The sequence below is a fragment of the Rhamphochromis sp. 'chilingali' genome (assembly GCF_963969265.1).
Source record: "Rhamphochromis sp. 'chilingali' genome assembly, chromosome: 6".
Lineage (NCBI taxonomy): Eukaryota > Metazoa > Chordata > Actinopteri > Cichliformes > Cichlidae > Rhamphochromis > Rhamphochromis sp. 'chilingali'.
The window spans coordinates 30,090,046-30,111,626 of NC_137933.1; the positions used below are offsets into that span (position 1 = coordinate 30,090,046).

A 21,581-nucleotide genomic window follows, 5' to 3' on the forward strand; every position below is an offset into this window, starting at 1 on the left:
CAAAGGTAGTGTTTGTATTGACTAAAGTTTGTCCCAAACTGAAACTGAAAATAAATTTTAAAATATTAAAGAAATTATTTTCACAATTTCTTCATAATTTATTTGTAAATTACAAATCTGTATAAGTTTCAAATAATTACTTTAGGTCTTTGAACCACACTAAGTGGACAACATAACGTCTTTGCACTTTGTATTTGAAATTTTTAATTACTGATAATGCATGTGACTAAATAACAATAATAACAACAATAATAATAAAAAGTATTTCATAATAATTGTTTGCATCAAAGCAAGATGCAGTCAGTTATTTTTCTGGATAAGCTTGCACTTCCTTCTCATTTTATCTGTAAACAATGAGTTAATAAAAGTTTTGACAACATTACCATGTGCTACTTTTGTGGATATGTACCTAGTGACATTCAAGGTGTATGACTCTCTCAGTTATACTTCACTTAAAACATAGGAACTAAGCCATAAGGCTCCCCCAGCCACCCCAGATTTCAGAGGCGGTTAACAGTTCACAGACTGTCTGTTGCAAAAAGAAAATGTAGGAGACATTTGCAAGTTCAAACTTTCGCTGTTAAATCAACCAAGGGCAATAAGAGCACTCCTGCTAACCTGCTATGTTAGCATGACAAGCTAATGACAGCTGGTGGTGTGTGTACGAGCTTGGTATAGAAAAGGCATGTAATATTTGAAAAGCTCCATTTGAGAGAGAAAAAACATTACAGATTGTATGGTATGAGGCTGCAGCTGAAAGACGGCGGGGTAACTGAAAGTAGCAGTAGATACTGACTAACTTATGTTACACGACAAGTGCCTTAAGTTTACTACTAGTATAAAACATACCACTGGGAACAGTGGAAACCCACTGACCTGCAGGGCCTAACGGTTGTTGCTGCCCTTCCTCTCCGAATATCAGTCTGAAGTCCAGCTCCTCATTCCCGGGGCAGTTTGCAGTAGTCATCGGGTTTGACAGCTCGGGTTTTACCCCGCCACTCGACCGTCGACCGCTGGAGCAATTTACGCTATATCCTAAAGTGTCACAACATTTACCGACTGCCACGGCGGACGCCAAACTTCAACTTTTTGTTCATTGAATTCGCGAGCTTTCTTCCCCCCCACCCCCTCCTTCGTCTGACAAATCCAAAAAAAAAAATGCAGGTCGCTGGTCTCCTCTTCCTCCCCGGCAGTTAACGAGTGCAATTCTGGCTTCAACTTCAGAGAAAGTCGGCTGCCCCCCTCCGTCTCTACTCGTCTCACTACTTCTCTCTGTCTCCCGACCTTTCGTCAGCGGCAAAGAAGCGCTTCCCCGCGGTTAATGTTCGGTGTGGAACCGATGAACTGTCACAATAAAGTCGCCGTTCATCTACCGTTCTCTCTGTTTCCCTCTCTCTCCTCCTATCTGTTCTTGTATCTCTCCACGGAGGTCCTATCCCAACTTTTACTAACCCCGCGTGACAAGGCAGTTCCAGCGGTGACGTCAGCAGACACAACACAACACAGGGCACGCGCACGCAAGCACACACATACACACATCTCCTTGGCTGCTATAAGCCCATAGCAGCCCAATAAATAGTTATGAAATTACTAACCTGTTTGAAATACCGAAAATATATTGCCATTTTTAATTTATTTTTCTATTTTGTTTACACGTTTATTCATAATTTAACAGTTCTCTTTGCTCTTTGTTTTTGGTGAGATCTACTTATACATGTGCTGCCTTTTAAAAGGTGCTATGTAAAAAAAAATGGGTAGTTGGAGTAAATTAAAGCTCCAGCCCACTCGTTTTATGATCTGTAATGCGTGTGCTTAATTGTTGTTAATTGTTGTCAACATTCATTTTCATGGGAGTCGTTCATCATTATTTTCTTTGCCTTCTAAAACCAAATATACAAGCTGATGCTTGATGATATGCACATAACAGTGGAGAGATTTATCTAAAATTCAAAAATATTTACATTTTCGAACATGCACAAATTTGAAGCGGAATGTACTGTCCCTACTGACCTTGTAACAACTGGGTCTTGCAGCCACTTTGCTCTTTTTAATTGGTCCTTCAGTCTCTTCCAACCGCTACCCATTACATTACATCAATTGCACCTGCCCCCAGCCCTCCCTCTTTGTGTGGTTCTAATCCAAGCCAGGATGGGTAAGTAAGTATAATGACATCCTGCACTTTTTACCTTTAGATCCCTCGAGCCTGTCAGTACTGAAGCCCATTAATTTCTAATCAGCCAATTTAGGCTTGTGAATGGGCTATACAAAGAGGCAGACAACTTTATCGCTGCTTGTGCTGTGATTTTGCCTGTAGATGGTGCTGACTGAATAGCAACTCTAACACAGATTTTTTGTTTGTTTGTTTGTTTGTTTCCGGAAGCTGTTTTATTCTATCCCCTTATCTACAGAGCCAAGAGAAGTGTTTCTCACTGGTATTTCCCAGCCTTTTCGATGGCTCTAACTGTTCATTTGGACACTGCTTTGCTCTTGGTGGGACTTGGTGGATTTTCATACTGTAGCACTGTAATAAGAATGCATCAAAAGAAAAGTGGTTGAAAAGGCAAGCATGGCCACTCAAACAGAAATTATTTAGATAGGTGTTTTGTTAATGTGCATCCAAATGAATGGTTTTGCTTAATGACTTAATGTCTCATTTAGTATTTAAATCACAATGTAATTCTGACTCTTTCTCACTAAAGACGAGGTAAGAGTAGATCTGCGGCTAGAATAAAGCAATAGTAAATCCATCTTTATATGGGCTGCTCCATTACCTTTAACCCTTGTGCTCTAACCCATCAATCTTTTCAGGATAATCTTTATTGGGTAAGTCACACAGAGGTTGGCATACTCTAAAACCTTAACGGGCTGCTGCTTTGATGATATTTCTGGTATTTATATTAGCATTTAGGTATTTCCTGCTTTCACCCTTCTAGAAGTATTTGTGCAAACCAGTTATACACAAATCTTTTTCATCTCTTGATAAAATAGGCAACAGTGGGGCATATTCGCATCTGCATTGTCACCCCTCCTACACACACACACACACACACACACACACACACACACACACACACACACACACACATCTGCAGCTGATCAAGAAATTACTGCAAGTTTTTAATGTTTCACCAAAGGTTTTTGCAACACTGATAAGCATAGATATAAAGCACTTTTTTATTGCATGCATTACTGTTAGGGCACTTTTTATGATCAAGTTGCACTAAAGAGTAAATAAGACAATACATTATTGTTTGTGAGAGAAAAAAATCAAGATGGACATTCCTGAAATCTAAGCAGTTGCAAGGGCAAAAAAGAGTCTTTATATTTAAAAAAAAAAACTGCTTCAGCAGCAGAACTTTTTGCTATAATTCGCCCCATCCTTCTGCATATGCAGCAGTCAACACCGTCTTATTTTTCTGACACAGACACACATATACCTATGCAAGAAGCATGTGGGCGTTCAGACAAGCACTCAGTTCTCAAATGCATCTGAAAACATCAATATCACATTTCCTGTGGTCTTTATTTCCAAGCAAAAGCACAAAATTCAACCCTTTTCTTATTATTTGACATTTTATGAAGCGTTGTCTGTAGGCAGGTGTTCTACTTAGTTTTCTACATCTGGAGGATTACAGAGTCCTCCAGAGTTCCAAATATACATTTTAAAATGTTTTTCTAAATCTTTTCACCTATTAATGTCATGCCACTTTTGCAAAGTACTTGTTAAATTATACAAATGCACAGAAAGAGAACAAATACCTGTCTCTCATAGATGCATATTGACTTAAATAAAATTACCGTAAAACTATGCCACATTCTTGTAAGTAAATTGCATTATAGATTACATTATGCATAGAAGTCACCATATGAATCTTAAGGCTTTTTCAAACTTTATCTTATCGCCTTACCACTGAAAAGAGGAACCAAGCATATTTAAAACAAACACCACATATCGTTGTTGCAGCAGTTTGTTTAGAATGATTTTTAGTAGCAGGGTTAAGAAAACAACCTGCCTTAAAAATGTAAATTAAAATTATAGTTGTATCTGACTCAATTACAAATACAACTAGGGCACTGGCTATAAAACAGAATGAGGAAGGAATGAAAAAAAGGCTTTGGCTGAAATTGATCCATGTGTATATTAGTATAATAATATTGTAGTTATAAATTATAGAATTATTATATTATCATGTTGCAATTATATAACTTGAATGAACTTTCTCCTGTGCAGAAGTCATGTCTCCAGACCCACCCGTCTCTAATTCAGGTTACCTGCATCTCTTATCGTCGCAGATGACCTTTGAAGGGAGAAGATAAAGAAAACAAATTGTGTAGGAGGCTGTAGATGTGGTTTGTGATATTATGTTCTTGTAAAGAAAGTTATGAAGGAAAAAAAAGCAGCATCTGCCCCCACACTGGTCCTGTTTCAGAGGTGTCATTCTTTCAAGGATTGGAGTTTGCACACACTGCAGAAATGCAATGCAGCACCATGGCAGCATGTGCAATGTTCACAAAATGTCAGTGAATATCAAACTGTGTGCAACTCCGTATCTGCATGTCAGCTGATAAGATTTTAAAAGATCATGATAATGAAAGTAGTAAAAGAGAAATAAGAAACTATCTATGCTGTCAAATGTCTGAATGCAGTTAATTCTGTGTGCAAATTATACCTTTATTTTTTGTGGGGTAGATTTACAGACTAGCAGCAATATTTACCATGCAGAAAAGGTGTCTGTGTGATGCATATAGTTTACAAAACGAACAGTAATGCAGACACATTATGCTTTTGTTTGTATATGTCTATGTGAAAGAAATGGACAGACTTGAAAAACAGTGCAAGCCTTTACTGACATTTCTCCGATTAGGATTTTGGTTGGTGTGAAATCTACCTTGAAGTTGTATACTGCCCTCTTTTGGTCAATCTCTGGAACTGAATGTTGATGTCTAATACTTGAATAATTCAACAAACACGGATTGGTCATAAAGCCTTGTATGAATAGGGGACTCACACTATTTAAAATTTGCCCTGCAGTGTTATGCTTAATTAAATAAATTCACATGAAGTAGTACATAGACTAATACATCGTCAACTCAGCTCTTTCCTACTTTGGGTACAGCACACAGGGATTCCTACTGCCAGAGCATTTGTTTGGCCAATATGTGACAGAGTCTCTAATACTGAAAGAGTGTGTGATGTTCTGAAGCTACACTAAATCAATGAATGAGCTGATTCGTTCAGCACATGCTGAGGGTAGCTGATACACAATCAATGCTAGATCTGACAGCAGCACTGATGCAGACAGCTGATTTTTTTTCACCCCTGATGTATAAATACCTTTGTCCTTTGCATAAAATAATATGCTGTGTGGGAAGATACAAAGTCCCTTATCAAAACACAGTCATAAGAGTATTTCCATTAAACAACTGAAGAGAGGCAGAGTAAAATGGCAGTAAAGCTGCTTGTTCCCCCTGTTTGGACCCTCTCTAGATGCATGCCTATGGAGATTAGTCTCCTTTTTTATAAGCTTGCACACCAGTGTTGAAGCAACAATGAATTATCCCCCTCAAGGAACTGGGCACCAGCAGGATCTACAACAGTCATACCTCTTGTGATGATATTGACAATTAAAATGTTGGAGCAAAAGCCCAACAAGAACACATCTCAGCCACGTTTTAGGTAAAAGGTTAGGCTCTAATGATTTCATTAAATTTGTGTTTAAAATCTTAAAGGAATCAGTAAATTACAACATAATCTTGGCCTCTTTTGGGTTCAGTAACGCAAACCAAAGGTGTTATTAGGTGTGTCTGTTCAACTGTCAACATGGTAGTTGATGACAGATGTTCTGGTCTGAGTACTTCAGAAAAATGCTGATTTACTGTGATTTTTCCCCACACAGCTATCTCTGAAGTTTACAGAGAATGGTGGAAAAAAGAGAAAATATCCAGTGAGTGTCAGTGAAAATGCCTTGTTGATGCCAGAGGAAAATTGCCAGACTGCTTTGAGGTAGGCAATAGTAACCTCCAATAATCAGCTGTTACAATGCAGATATGAAGAAGAACATCTCTGAGCACACAACAGTCTTGTCAAATCCTGATGTAGATGGCCTTCAGCAGCAGAAGACCATACCAAATGCCACACACAGGGAAAACTGGACCATAGAAAATTGGATTTATTGGTTTGATGATGTTGCTAACCATGTCCACTCTTTTATGATCACAGTGTGCCCATCTAGCAGGATAGGGTTTCTATGTCCCACAGGTCAGATCCTCTCAAACTGGTTGCTTGAACATGACAGTGAGTTCACTGTACTCAGATCTCAGTCCAGTAGAGGACCACTGTGATTTGGTGGAACAGGAGATTCCCATCATGGATATGCAAATGACACTGCAGCAGCTGCATAGAGCTATCATGTCAATAAGAACCAACAGGCCAAAAGTTTCAACCACCTTGTTTAAGCTGTGCCATAAAATTAATTAAAGCCATTCTGAAGGCAAAAGCAGGCCCCACCCAGTGGTATCTTATGCATGTGTCATTGTACTGTTCTTTCTGTATGTTCTTGTTCAGCATGTAATTTTTTGTGTTGCATAATTGTAGGATTTTGTTTCTTACCGTGCCTAAGGTTATAAATGGTTTGATGCATGACATCAGTCTTGCTACATACTTGTCCTTCCACAAATAACCCATACCTTTTCTTGTCTTTTTCTTATAATGTAATGGTGGAAAAGTCAGGGGCGATCGTGGCTCAAGAGTTGGGTGTTCATCTTGTAATCGGAAGGTTGCCGGTTCGAGCCCCGGCTCGGACAGTCTCGGTCGTTGTGTCCTTGGGCAAGACACTTCACCTACCGCCTACTGGTATTGGCCAGAGGGGCCGATGGTGCAATATGGCAGCCTCGCCTCTGTCAGTCTGCCCCAGGGCAGCTGTGGCTACAACTGTAGCTTGCCTTCACCAGTGTATGAATGTGAGAGTGAATGAATAGTGGAATTGTAAAGCGCTTTGAGGGCCCTGAAAAGCGCTATGTAAATGCAATCCATTATTATTATTGGATGTTGTCCAAAATAAAGACAATGTTGGGTAACACCTCCCACCCACTCCATGACATGCTGGTCAGTCACAGGAGCACGTTCAGTGAGAGACTGAGATTACCGAAAAGCACCACTGAACGACACAGGAAATCTTTCCTGCCTGTGGCCATCTCCCTGTACAACACATCCACTTAACACACTGTTTACTGCTACAACTACACATGTTTCTTTTTCAGCTATTTATTAATAAGTGACTTTATATGTATATATTCTTAGTTAGCGTATTGTCTGTCTTGTTAATGTTTGTTTATAATGGAGCACTGTAACAAAAAAATAATTTCCCCCAGGGATCAATAAAGTATTCTGATTCTGATTATTATAATTAATGTAGTGCTAAGGCTACAACTTCTACAAATGGTATTTGTTGTTTGGTGAAGGGGATTGAGGAGAACTCAAAGTCAAAGTCATGTGGACTGTTATTGACAGTCACTGCTGAGTCAATGACAGTGTGCTTTCTCACCCTAGAGTAATCTATTACAGTTTCTTACATTACCATATACAGCAGGCTGTGCTGAATGCCCAAGCCAGGCAACAGATGAATGAGTTACCATTGTAACAGCCCTATGATGAATACAACTTCAAAGTGGATGCACTAATCAGGTAGAATTCTTTTCTTGGGACCCTCGATTGACTTTGTTTAATAAATGTATTCTTTTATAATGCCAGTGTGTATCTTTAAATATAATCATACCTTTAAAAATTCATTATGTTTTCTTTCCGCTCTTGCCAATTATCTCACCCTTCCTTTTTCTTCTGCATAACCAGTTCTTGGTGATTAAAGGCCAGAGCCTATTCTAGGAAGGATACACGCTAGACAGGCTGTCTGTCACAGGGCTAACACGGAGAAAGAGACAAGCTTATGGCTATCCTGAATTACAAGTTAACCTAACTCACGTGTGTCTTTGAAAGGCTGGATTACCCTGATAGAAGGCGAACGACCATAGGGGGAAACTGCAGACTCCAGACAGAGAGGCCCAGCCATTGTTTTTAAACCCAGCACCTTTTTCCTCTGAGACAACAGTGCAAACCACCACCCCACCGACTGTAAACGTTCACATTACACAAGTAGATATGATAAATATAAAATGTTAAAAAAAAATAAATAGTGATGGCATGTTAATATAGGACGTGTAATATTATAATAAATAGTAATAACTCTCTCGTAAGCTACATTTCTGTCTTTTTGGTTAAAATTTAGCTCAAACAATCAAACAACAAAACACACGAGTTGAATCGGGATTCGGCTTTTCTGTACACCTCGTCACGCCACGCCCACTGACATCATCAGCACTCGCCGGGAAAGCATGGCGACATGACTGTCTAGTATGTAAATTTCTGCGCCTTTTGGACCTTTATATTGTCTTTTGTGGAATTACAGTGAATTTAATGGGCTTTATTTCCAATTTTTTTATGGTTCAGTTTTGTTGCTTTTTCTCGTCAGCCGACCGTTGGACACTTGCGAGCCGGTTAAGTATTTAAAATGCAGGCTGTGAAGGTCGCCCATCTGGCTTTGGTAGCGTCCAGAGCTCTCGGATCAAGAAGATTGTGTTGCTGTGAGCTTTTTAAAGCGTCGGCTTGGCTTCGATCTCTCGGTCAGAGTCGCTTCTGTCAGACTGGAGCAGAGACCGCGGTCATTCGTGTTCCCCGGTACCTGCAGAGACGCATTGAAAACGTGAAGGAAATTCGAAGCAAAAGCAAGATCAACACCATCAAAGCTGGAAAGCTCCTCATCCAGAGCAAGAACCCAGCTCTGAACCAGTCTGCCGGATACATCCTGGGAAAATTCGAGCAGCCTTCTCTTTGCTCTAAAGGATGGAAACATAACAAATCATTCGGTGACTATTTCAGCATCAACAACGTCAGGGCTGTTGCACCTTACGTTGCTGAAAACGGGAATGAGGACGCTGAACAGAAACCGCTAGCCACTTTTAATAATCTCCACATCTGCAAGGAGCTGGTGGAGACTTTAGAGACTCTCAGTATTAAACATCCCACCACTGTGCAGCTGCAGACCATCCCCAAAGTCATGAGAGGTCACAATGTACTCTGTGCTGCTGAGACTGGCAGTGGGAAGACGCTGAGTTATCTCCTACCTGTTATTCACAGACTGCAGGCTGATAGGGAGTCTGAAAGTTACTCTGAGAGTGCACACAAGATATGCACTGTGGTTCTTGTGCCTTCAAGAGAGCTGGCAGAGCAAGTGGCAGCTGTGTCCAGGACTCTGTGTGCGCCATTTGGTTTCGTTACAAGGACCATTGGAGGAGGACGAGGTGTGGGACACATCAAGACAGTCTTCAGGAGGGATCATCCGGATATTTTAGTGGCTACGCCAGGTGCTCTGGTCAAGGCCCTGCGGAGGCGTTGTCTGGATTTGAGTGAGCTGGGGTTCTTTGTGGTTGATGAGGCTGACACAATGTTCGACCCCAGCTTTTCTGACATGCTGGAGAACATCCTGCTCCACGTCAACGTTGCTAGTGATCCCAAGGAAACACGTGGCCTGGGTCACAAAGCACAGCTCCTCGTGGTTGGGGCAACCTTCCCAGGCGGTGTGGGCGACGTGCTCAGCAAGGTGACAGATCTTGGAAAAATAGTTATTATTAGGAGCAAGATGCTGCACTTTCTTATGCCCCATGTTAAACAGACATTCCTGAAGGTAAAAGGTGCCGACAAGATCCTAGAGCTCCACCAAGCTCTGAAGCTGCTGCAGCAAGACAGAGGTGGAGGCGCAGTTCTGGTGTTCTGCAACAAGTCTTCCACCGTCAACTGGGTTGGATACTCGCTTGAAGAGATGGGGGTAAAGCATGCACGTCTCCAAGGGGAGATGCCTGCTGCTGTGCGTGCAGGAATCTTCCATTCCTTCCAGAAGGGCAACGTAGACGTGCTGATATGCACGGACATTGCCTCACGTGGCCTGGACACATCCAGAGTGCGCTTGGTGGTCAACTACGACTTCCCAGAATCCCACACGGACTATATCCACCGAGCAGGCAGAGTAGGGAGAGCAGGTGGTGTAGAGGATGGGGAGGTGCTCAGCTTTGTCACCCATCCCTGGGATGTGGAGCTGGTGCAGAAGATTGAGACAGCTGCACGCAGGAGATTGAGCTTGCCAGGCATGGAGTCCGACATACATGAACCAAAGCCCATAATGTTAAATGAAATGGAGTAGATGGTTTTTGTGTGTTTGTGATTTAAATGCAAAACATGGAACAGAATAGATTTTAAGGAATGGTTATTTGAAACTAAACTGCAGTCAGAACCTATAAAGCTCACGTTTAAGAATGATTTGTGTGTGCTTCACATCTAAATGTATTTTTCTGCCATGTACAAAATCTTGTCAACACCTTTATCTTTTGATTAAAGATGTTCTGCTTGTACAGATACAACATTTGTTGGGTATATTTCTGTTAACTGATGCAGTTTGTTTTTTTTCCAAAATTATTTCACCTCAAAGTAAAACCTAATAGCATATTCCTCCTGTGCAGTTGCATTTACTAACATGAAGAAGCATAAAAGATTATTGGCTGTCCGAGTCTGGATTGGAAAGCGTCTAATTTTTGAATCTATGTTCAATCTTTCTTTAGGAGCAGCAACAGTTTTGATAGGTTTGTCACGAATCTTATGTTGCAGACTTAAACCTCCTCAAAACATCTAAAAAACCAAAACTTTTAGTTATTACCTCATAAAAAGTTTTAAAATCTGTAAGAGCATTAAATTGCAGTTAGTGTTGCCCTCGTTTATGTATTGCATGTATTCTGCCACAAGGTGGCGGCATTTGGCTGATATTGGTTTGTAGAGGGTTTAAAGGTGATTACATGTGCAGGGGAAGGATTTATGCATTTCTTTATTTTGCTTTCTGCTCATTGCAATTAACTCGGCACAGTGTAAATAGCATATTATGTGCCCACCTAGTAGTTTGTGTGCTGTGGCTCCCTGCATGTTGTTTTGTGGTATAGATGTAGCTCATCAAACTAAAGCAGTAATCAAAGTGTTACAGCCGAATAGCTCTTATTGTGGTAGGTCTGCAGTACTTGAAAGGATTTCCCCCTCCTCTTTCATGTCTATGAGTACTTGTTGAAAGCAAAATGAAAAATTGCAGGCTTTTATTTTGTAATGCTCATTAATGTGCCTGGTGATTTAAGCTGGAGTCGTTGTGGAAGTATTGAGATTACAGGGGCAGACGGACGTCAGCGTGAGGCAGACAGAGTTAACGGCACTGAGGGTATCAAGGGGCTTCCATGAGAATGTTTGGTATTTAGCTGTAGTTGTCCTGCTCCAGCTGGGGTCGACATCTTTGAGCTTTTCCCCCCACGTAGGTTCACATTTCACCCCAGTTTGCCCTGACAACAAGAACCCGATATCCACTTACAACATGTGGAACAACTGCTGCCGATCCCTCAACTTATATTCTTGTTCAATTTTAACCAGAGTGGCCCCTGTAAAGTAAAACACCTAAATACTGTGTAGAGTTTCCTTTATTTGTCTCGCTCCCACATAGTTTGCTGGGTCCCATTTCCCAAATGGCTTAAATCAGTGGTTTAAATCCATCATTTAAATCATGGAGCACATAGAGCTCCATTTGACCACTTTGATTAAGTGGGTTGAACTGGTATAACATAATAACACACATAACTGATTGTTTTTACATTATTTCCCAGTTCTAAAGCCGCTAAGCAGTTCAGTTGGTTATTAAAAAGAAACTTACTGGCTCAGCTCCTCACTTTAGTGGCGTGGCAGGCCGTGGGTGATGTGAATGTCAGTAAGAAGGCTGACAAACATTGATGATTCAGAACTGTGGCCTGGATGAAATTAGCAGTTCAGACATCCACTTTCATGACGTTGACTTAATACATAGTTCTTCATTTATTACTATTGTGACATATGTGCAGCTGTCTTCTGGGGCTTTGGGGGAACTTCACTGAGTTTAAGACAATAACTCAGTCAAGGTCAAAGGGACTGTGTGTATATAACCTGAGAGGTGATGGAGACAGTCTAAGATGCATTCTAGAAAATGTGCCAGTCCTATAAGCTCAAGCTCAATTTATTCTATCTGCTGATTTTCAGTTCAGTGTTCAGTCAAAAAAAAGTTGTTGTTTTTTTAGTGTTTCCTGATTTGGAAATTTGGCTCATATTGTGCAGTTTTGTACATCAGTATCAACATCTGCATATTTGTCTGCTGGAGAGAGAAAGTTTCTCTCAGTCACTGGTGTATGAACATGTTTTTGTGACCCTACAAGTGGTTTAGAGATCTTTTGCTGTCCACTATACTGCTTAGTCAGTCAGATATTTCCATTTTTTCAGTGTGGGAAGAAGCAGTAGCATTAAATATGAGAATTATCAACTAGGTACATTTCCTTCTGTGTTATAAAATCAAAGCTGAATATTTTTTCCCAAGCCCTGGACTTTCAAAATATTTGAGCAGGTGGTGATTTTTGCGTGTCTTTTTTCTTCTTCTTTTCTTTTCTTTTTAGTTTCTGGTTTTAGCACATCAATGCTCGTCTGTTACTAAAAAGAAGAAGAAAAAAACAGGAAGAAAAAGAACAGTGTGAAACTAACACTACATCACCGAACCCGATCCATTTTGTAGTTTAACTGGGTACAGATATGACCAAACGGACTACAAAACGCTTGGGCCATTAATAATGACGCATTTCCTTTTTGCCCCACCGTAGGATTATCCCCCCGTCCCCTCCCCTCCCCATTTACGCACACACATACACACGGTACCTCTGCTGCTCACACACTGTTGGCCACTTGGAAATTTCCCCTCAACGCGCAGGATATTTTAGTGCTGAGGAGCGGGGCTGCCGGCTAATGTGCATCTTCTCAGGGCTGACTTGCCTGAAATGCCCCAGCATTTGAAGGTAGGTTTACACCCCCCGTAATCGGTTTAATCTGGTGACCATCTCCCCCCCCTGGCAGCAGCAGATCTGCCTGACCTCTCCGACCAAGCTTTTTAATCAAACTGCATGCTGTGTGTGAGCGTGAGAGTCCCAGCCCCTCTCTCTGCTCTGTGACTGCGCTGCATTTTTTTCTGAATGGATCTGCGGTCTTTCAGTCGCCGTGATGCTCATTTGAATTAACGAAACTTGTGGGGGTCTCTAATTGCTGACTTTTGTGGTTGCATCGCGTCGTTTTTTTGCTTTTTCTTTCTTGGGCGACTTGTACAGACCACATGGTTGCAGCAGGGGGTCGCCCGGTGAGTTTGGTTTTCTGTCTCTTATCTTTCCGTTTTCCCTTCTTTTGGCCTTTGAAGCCGCAGGATCGAGCGTGCGGTGAGTGCGGAGTCTAAAGAGTTCACGGAGCGGCTGGTATCCTAACTTGCATTGCACTGGCCGGAGAAAACCAACCTCCGCCATGTTTCCATGTCAGTCAAGCTGCCTCTCGTACGAGCAGGCAATTGTTTCCAACTTTTTAAATCATCGTTTTTCACGCGCTTGCGTCGGAAACGCACGCGTTAAAGGCTGCAACCTGTACGAAGCCAGTTACAATCGCCCAATATCACATGGCTTGCAGGAGGAGGGGAGCACCTATGTTTGAGCTGTAGGCGTTATTGCCACCTTTTATCCGTGGCTGAGTGCACGTGATTGCCATTCTTCTGGCTAACCTGTGATGGAAAATGCGAACCGCGACATCTTGGAGTAATATATGGCTCCACCACTGCAGCAGGTTGTATGGACTAAATGGTGAGGATGAGTGGCTCAGCTGCCACACCCCTTCATAGAAAGACGAGGCTGGTTATGTTTTTACACTGATCACATGCTGTTGTTGTTATTATTAGTATAGCAGGGAATTTGGTGATGTCTCCAAATGTCTCCTCTTGTTTGGCGTGGGACTGAGCTGGGAGATCACCTGTGTGTGTGTATGCTAAGTTTGTGTGTGAGGAAGGATCAGTGCAGGCCATCGCTGCTGGTATTAGAATGAATGGACCTATCAGCAGCCTGGGAATTTCAGTGAGCCTGGTGTGTAGACTGTGACAGTTCTCATGAGATTGCTGGCCAGGTATGGAGGAAGAGTTGCCTGTAATGCAAAAGTACTCTCCTGAACACCCCCCCCCCCCCCCCCCCCCCTTCATACGCGCACACACACCTCCTTTGGATCCCCCCACACCTCCCTTGAATTCCTCCACCCCCAAAAGCTGCCCAGACCTTGGCTTGTCAGAAGAAGACACATGACCTTATTGGCTGCAGGCTTGAGCGTGTGTGTAGTGCCTCGGGAGAATGCTCTCCTGTGACTGTTCTTTTAGGTATGTTGAACATGAGTCTGAGCGTTGAGATCCGGCTGACAGTAGGACAGCGTACCCCGTGGGGAATGCTCGGCAGATATCGGATATGTTTGCCCAGAAATCTATAGTTAATAAAGAGGCTTCAGCAAAAGAGAATGTCATCGCTCCACCTCAAGTTGCCCTTTGTTAAAATCTGTCCTTTCAAAATGGCAGCTCTCGTCTAATGAGCCCAGCTTCTGTTTTCTCGTGCTTATCATTTATTCTTCTGTACATCTCTGAAAATGTCATTCTCCCGAGCCCCCGTACCTAGCTGTTACTATCTGCCGTCGCCGCTGCTTGGTATGCAGCTCTGGCACCGGCGACGACACCGATCATTTATTAAACTGGCCAAACTCACTCTGGCTTCCTTGACATAAAAGCAGCAATCAACAGCGTTTTCATTACATTAGCAACCGTGCTGACCTTTTGGAGAGTGTGTTTATGCATCCATTAGACTGTTAGTAGTTTTTCAAAGCGGAGTCCTGCACAAAAGCCCTTTTTTTATTTTTCTTTCCTTCTGTTTTTTTCCCCCCAGTGTAACTGTTCAGTTATTTGGTGCTGAAGTCAATGGAGATGGAGTGAGAATTGCAAAGATGTTCTTGATAAAGTATTTCAATCTGCATTTCAAAGTATCACACTTTTTTTTAAAAATTTATTTATTTATTTTATTTTAAAGATTTCTCACATTAATAAATGCTGTATGTATAGGTTTAGCAGAAGTTTACAGCTGGAAGATTGCATGGAGTGTGATTATCATTTAGCTTGTCGATATCTGTTGGGGATTTTAACTTTCAATGGAAATGTGCTCCTGGCTTCAAGTCCAATCTGTGGGGTTACTCATCAGCTGCACATGGCTAGTTTATTGATTTTTCTCATTGTTCTGCATGAAATCAGGCCTCTGCTGTCACCTCTGACCACAGAGAGGAAGTAATGAGCAAACTGTAATGACACTTTAATGACACTGATAATGCAGCGGATTAGTTTGCGGTTGCCATGCTCAGTCAGATATTTCTGCTGTGCTCTGTTGGCAGGGGGAAAAGGAACATACAGAAAGTGTTATTTTCATGGTCAGGGTCAGCAGTGTTGTTGTGTACAGCAAGCAAGTTCAAGTTTTCTATTGAGATTTTCTTTGAGAGACTGCAAGAAGGGGAAAAAACACTCTGCTTGTGAACTGTTTACCCTTTAAAAAAGTATTTTATGCAAAAGCTGCAAAGTGAACAGACTATTTGTAATGCAGGTGGAGGGAAAACAGTGAAAGTTGTGCAACGAAAGCTACATTCATCAAACGTAATACAGCTTAGGTTCAAAATTCTGAAGCAGCAGCTATCCCTTGATGCTCGTTCCAGAGTCGCTCTGAGGTAAACCAGCTCTGGTTGCTTTTAATGCTGCACTGACCTCGTGAAGCTCTGTCTCTACTCTTCGTTTGTTTCCCAGGGCATCTCCCAGCTGGTCACCTGGAATTAATTTTGTTGTTTTTTTGTTTTTTTTAACGTGGCTCTCAGGGCCTGAAACAAATGTTTGGAGCTGGTTGCCAGATTGGTAACTAAGAATCGCTGTTTGGCTGAGAAAGCTGGCAAAGATAATTGGTGTAGTTTAAACTGTTTGAGTGACAATGTTCTTGTGTGGGTATGCAATTATAGATGATCATTGTATGAATTACTTGTCAGGGTGAAAAGGGGAGTGATGACCTCAAGCATGCCTAATCACATTTGCAGTTTGACTCATGTCACATTGATGCTGTTGATTTGTTTAACGATGACATTAAAGCTTTTACTCCTGAGCATGCACTGAGCAGGCTTAGTCAGAATAGTCTCATCTACGTTCAGCGTTCGTACTTGGATACACGGCGCCTGCTTGCCCTTGTTTAGGGATGTCTTGTTGGGCTATTTTACATCACCTGTTCCTCTCTTTTGCTACTTTGTTAGTTCAGCCTCTGAACAACTAGACTAGCAGACTTGTTTTATCAGTCGTGAATGGTTGATGGTCTAACTTTCCGTCGCTTAAATCAGGTTTTTGTTTGACTTCAGCATGTCAGTATGTGTGGTGGGTCTCTTTGGTGAAACTAACATTTTGACATTTATCTTTGTCCTTTATGTTCTTCAGCCTCAGTGATGGAAAAAAGCATAGCTGTAACTTTGGATTCAGCTAATGAATCTTTTCAATCCATGGGTGCAAACGTGCTCTTAAATATAATCCTTGAGATTTATTTAAAAAGAGTGTTTTGTTTTTGTTAAGCAAAAGCTATTCAGTGGTTTATACTCCCTACATACCTTTCTTTGAAGCTCTTTGCACTGTTACTGGTGGAGTCCAACATTCCTGCCTTGTATTCTAACAACCTGTGTATGCATAACTGCAGTGTGAGTTTGCATGGCTGCTCTGTAAGCAAATAAATCAGTTCTTCTGCTGTGTTTATGACAAATTAAATACTCGAGGAGCGCTTGCAGCCCACATTAAACCCCACCTGATGCTGCTGTGTAAATCAAAGTGTTAAATCAGATAGGCCTGACCCAGTGACAAGATTTACAACTTTAATGTTTCATGTCAGCTCACAGAGTTCATCTGAAAAGGCTCTGTAGGGCCATTTTCATGGAGGCAAGAGCTTCAACATGGCCGTATGGCTGACCTGCACACAGTAGAGGCAGAAGTGTCTGTTCCATTGTTATATTTCTTGTTCTGCGGTTCTGGATACAACTGCAGAATTCCCTCTATGTATAATAATTATATAATAATTTTCAGTTCAATTTAAATCAGTTTTTTTTTATGTGCTAAATAACAACAGCCGCCACCTTAAGGCGCTTTATATTTTAAAATAATGAACCCAAAATAATAAATAAATATAATTTTATTTATATAGCACCTTTCTAGACAGAATCACAAAGTGCTGCACATAAGATAACGAGTCATAAATTTTCTTTTTTCTTTTTTGAAAAAAAAGAAAAAAAAGAAAAGACAGAGCTGTAGCAGATCAGAGGTGTAGGCTGGTGCCAGTCCGTGCACAGCTCTGTAAGTCAAGACCAGGATCTTAAAATGGACTCTAAATTCAACAGGAAGCAGTGGAGATGAGATAGCAACGGTGTCACATGTGAATACTTAGAGGATTTTGTCAAAAGCCTAGCTGCAGACGATCCAGAGAACCTTTGCTTAGACACATAAACAGCGAGTTACAATAGTCCAAGCACGAGGAAATAAATGCATGTATAGCAATCTCCAGTTCAGAGCGAGATAAAATCTGGCTTAGCTTAGCCACATTTCTTAAATGATAAAAACAAGACCGAACCAGAGATTTCACATGACCATCCAATGTGAGGCTACGTCCACACGTACCCGGGTATTTTTGAAAACGCAGATTTTTCTATGCGTTTGCACCTTTCGTCCACACGTAAACGGCGTTTTTGGTCACTGAAAACGAAGATTTTTAAAAACTCCGGCCAGGGTGGATGTTTTTGAAAACTCCGTTTTTGTATTTACGTGTGGACGAGGAAAACGGAGAAAACGCAGCGTCAAAGATGTGCGCCTTTTTTTTTTTTTTGACGTCACACTGTGCGCCACGTTATTGTTTCGGTGAAATTAATTTCTACAATACTGTTACTTCTACTCTCTGCGGTGTTTAAATGCTTACATATACACACAGTTACTGTCCCTCCACACATACGACTTGGTTCTGCTTCTATGCCCCAGTTTTGTTTACTTTTTCCCACCGAGGCTTCTAGACTTCTGATTGGCCAACATTTCTACACGGTTAGGAATATATCACCACCTGTTGCTTTGGCATGTTCCTAGCAGCGTTTTCCTTCATTTCTGCGTTTACGTATGGACAGGATTATTTTTTTAAAACGAAAACGGAAAATCTCCGTGGAATGTAAGCGTTTTGGGCCGTATCAATCAGGATGCACAACTCTGTGAAAACGACTGAAAACGCTAGTGTAGACGCGTTTTCACCGTTTTCAAATCTACCCGGGCTAGTGTGGACGTAGCCCGAGAGAGGACCAAGAGCTTTCACTATCTGCGATAAAAATCTGCCAGGAGCACATACGAGGACTTCGGTTTGCCCCTCGTTGAGTTGGAGGAAATTTTCAGCCATCCAACGTTCTAACAACCTGTGTTAGAACCGAGAAAACCTCAACAATCAGACAATCAGCAATTACTTGGCAACAGTGCGAAGGAAAAACTCCTTTTTTAACAGGAATAAACCTCTAGCAGAACCAGGGTCAGGGATGCACATGACCGATCAGGGTGAGAGGAGGAAGGCAGGACAATAGACACTGTGGATGATTAAATGCAGAGTGGTGTATGAACATCACTGTTCAGTGGGAAACCCCCAGTAGCCTAGTCCTGCTGCAGAGTAACCTGGGTAGGATTCAGGGTCACCTGGTCCAGCCCTAACTATATGCTTTAGCAAACAGTAAAGTTTGAAGCCTAATCTTAAAAATATAGAGAGAGTCTGTCTCCATAATCCAAACTAGGAGCCATCCTATAAACCACATGTAAGCCAGCATTCTGAGAGCAAAGTGCTTTGTTGGGGTGATGTGGTACTATGTAGTCTTTAAGATAAGACGGGCCTGACTATTCAAGACCTTGTATGTGAGGAGAAGGAGTTTGATTCTGGATTTAACAGGGAGAGGCAGAAAGATTAAAATACAAAGGGTTCTTTCTTTCAAACTTCAGTTTGTACAATTAAATGTCTCACATGCTGGGAAGAAAAAAAAAAAATGAATATTTTGGTGTTCTTTATGCCAGGATCTGACTGGAGACATTTTAATGAGTGTCTGGCCCAGTTCAAGTTAACAAAATCAGAGAATTTTACAGTTTGTTGTGCCCAACCTAGGCATGCATGGCCTTAAATGCAAGAGTGAAATCACAAGATTCCCTGTGCCTGCCTTCTTCTCATGTGCACTTTTTGGATAGTGTCAGATAGAGAAACGATTGGATAACTTTCGATTATCCTTCATTTATGAGGTAAGAACTGGCAGCAAGTGATTGGCTCATAACATATCGAAGTCTCAGTGCCAGGCTTTTTAATTCTTTAAAATGTCTGTGGGGAAAAAAAAGAATATTGTATTGCGACATTAAAAAATGAACAGTGTAAAGATTAATGCCCAGATATTAAAGAATACTACCAGTTGAACAAGCAAACAAGTGCACTGATTGTGATGTGTAACTTTAGGATGATGGTTACAGTTGGATGGATGCAGCAGAGGCTGCCTTCTTGGCACATCGTATCTACTTTCTGTTTTTTCCCACCTCCCACTGAGTTCTCGTTTGCCTGCCTCCCACTCACTTCACCATCCCATGTAGATTGCATCACAAATAGAAGCCAGTACCGTGACTGCCCACTGGTAACATGAAGAGCTATTTCTGCACAACTAGCCTTTCCTAATTGATTAGTTTTAAATACTCAGCATGACTCAAGGGCAGGACATGTTCACTGTGTGTGTGCGCCGAGGGGGTGGTGGTTTCTGTTTTGTCTAAAATTAAACATGAAGTATGTTTTAGGAGGAGCAAGCAGTCTGTCTGAGCAACTGTTGCCCTGCAGCAGGCTCCGTATGTGGCTCTGTACATTCTTTGATACGAGGCGGACGACCCTCAGTCTGGTTTAAAAATACAAAATTTTGGTCATGCCTTGCAGTTTGGAGCAGCGGTAGCCAGTATGGTTGTCATAGAGACGAGAGATGGAAACTCATGCTGCTTACTACGACAACAGGGTTTTAAACTGGAACAAATGAGTGCTATTGTGCCCAGAAATACATTTATATTTTGTCCCGAATCATACTTTCTAGCATTAAAGCATCTAATGTGGGCTTTTAACACAGGATATTCTTATTTGGCAACAGAGGAGCTGAGAATTTACTGTCCTGCCAAATTGATTTGTCAAATGTTCCACACCTGAAAGAACAGAGCTTCCAACCTCGACGCAGCAGTTATCTATCTCTGTCAAAACTAGAGATGGTCGATCCTTCAGCTGGAACACAGACGTTCTTATGCTGTCTGACAATCGCTTTCATAAATTCAGGAAATAATACCGTGTTGAATATGATGTAGCGCTCTCAAGGTGAAGTGTGGCGAAGTAATCCTGTTTCAGTTTAATAATTTGAAATGAACACCAGTCATTGCTGAATTCCAGTGCTGTTTTTTTGCTTTAAGTGCTTGTGATGGGGCTGTGTTGCAAGCTTTTGGATTATAATAATGAACTTTGGTTTTAGTGTGCATCTATTATGTTAATGAGCGCGAATGGTTGTTTGTCTCTGTGTGTTAGCCCTGCGACTGGACGGATGGATGTTTTTATCTCTTTATAAACCTATTTGTGCTGGCCTCCGCAATAGTCCCAGGTTTCCATGTGGTGCTTCGGGAAAATAACTTGCCTGCCCCAGGGTAGCTGTTCTGCTTGTAATCTAAACTCACTATGATGAAACACATGTCCTTTTAAGCTACATAAACATCTGTAAGACAGATCAGTGTTTCTTGGAACAAATCCAGGTTCTCTTTAAAACATCAGCTTGCAGTTTCAGGGCTTTTGGACAAAGTCAACCATCATCTCAATTTTTGGATGAAAGAGTATCTGCTCCGAAATGTGTTTCAGGTTACAGCTGAGCTCTTCAGCTATTACTGGACTGCATCTCTGGCAGAAATCCATGCTGCCGTAGTTGCCACCTCGAGGCTCATGCCTCTTAGTCACCAGGGCAGAAATGAAACCTAATCCGGTGTGTGGTACTCCTAGTTCACTGCAAACAGTGTAGATTGGCTGTTTTGTACAAAACCACATGTGGCCAGCCACCCTTGTGAACCATGTTAGTATGTAACATGCTGTAATTTTCACATTTCTCTTCAGCAAATCTTACATTGCTTTAGGCAGTAAAATTCAATCTTCATTTACCCTCCTCTTCTCTCTGCTTGGGGGTTGTTTGATTTGGCTGAAGTAACCAGAAAACGTAGTAGTTGCCTAAAGGTTGCAGGATCTTGTCTGTTAAATAGAGAATGTAATAGAGTCAGTCTGCAGTAGAAATTAAACTATGCAGCTATCTCTGTGCTACAGCAGTGGTTTAACTTCATGAATCGACTAATGAATCTTTGAAGTCGGGAGTTGTACATGCGATGATGAATTTCTCAGAACTCTTTCAGATTATAGGGATTCTCTAAATGTTGTCTTTCTTAGTAATTGTTTTCTGATTACACATCTTATGCCTGTTTCTCTTGGATAACTTGCATGTAATTTAAACACTGAAAAACTCCAACTGCTGG

The 21,581-nt window shown here is 41.5% G+C and overlaps 3 protein-coding genes across 4 annotated transcripts in view; 2 read left to right on the forward strand and 1 right to left on the reverse strand.

Moving 5' to 3' along the window:
• The window catches only part of nfatc3a (nuclear factor of activated T cells 3a), a 61,519-nt gene extending 60,056 nt beyond the window's left edge, over positions 1-1,463 (reverse strand). Inside the window, exon 1 of the mRNA XM_080885065.1 lies at positions 877-1,463. Within this exon, the coding sequence (XP_080741191.1) occupies positions 877-967 (91 nt within the window). The 5' untranslated portion in view covers positions 968-1,463. The remainder of the gene's footprint in view (positions 1-876) is intronic.
• Positions 1,464-8,380: 6,917 nt separating this feature from the next.
• Positions 8,381-10,471, forward strand: ddx28 (DEAD (Asp-Glu-Ala-Asp) box polypeptide 28). Its single transcript, XM_080885162.1, has one exon. It carries the CDS (start codon positions 8,565-8,567, stop codon positions 10,248-10,250), a length of 1,686 nt encoding a protein of 561 aa, XP_080741288.1. The 5' UTR covers positions 8,381-8,564; the 3' UTR covers positions 10,251-10,471.
• A 2,316-nt stretch (positions 10,472-12,787) lies between these two features.
• LOC308398560 (talin-2) overlaps positions 12,788-21,581 on the forward strand; it is a 99,424-nt gene continuing 90,630 nt past the window's right edge. Inside the window, exon 1 of one of the 2 annotated variants that reach the window (XM_080885260.1) lies at positions 12,788-12,945. The gene's annotated coding sequence lies outside the window, so the exon portion shown is untranslated. Of the gene's footprint in view, positions 12,946-13,049; positions 13,281-21,581 lie in introns of those variants that run through there. The other variant, XM_080885261.1, reaches the window with a different exon arrangement.

Excerpts from the sequence above, each read along its gene's own strand:
- ddx28 (XM_080885162.1), top strand. The coding sequence starts at position 8,565 with ATGCAGGCTGTGAAGGTCGCCCATCTGGCTTTGGTAGCGTCCAGAGCT.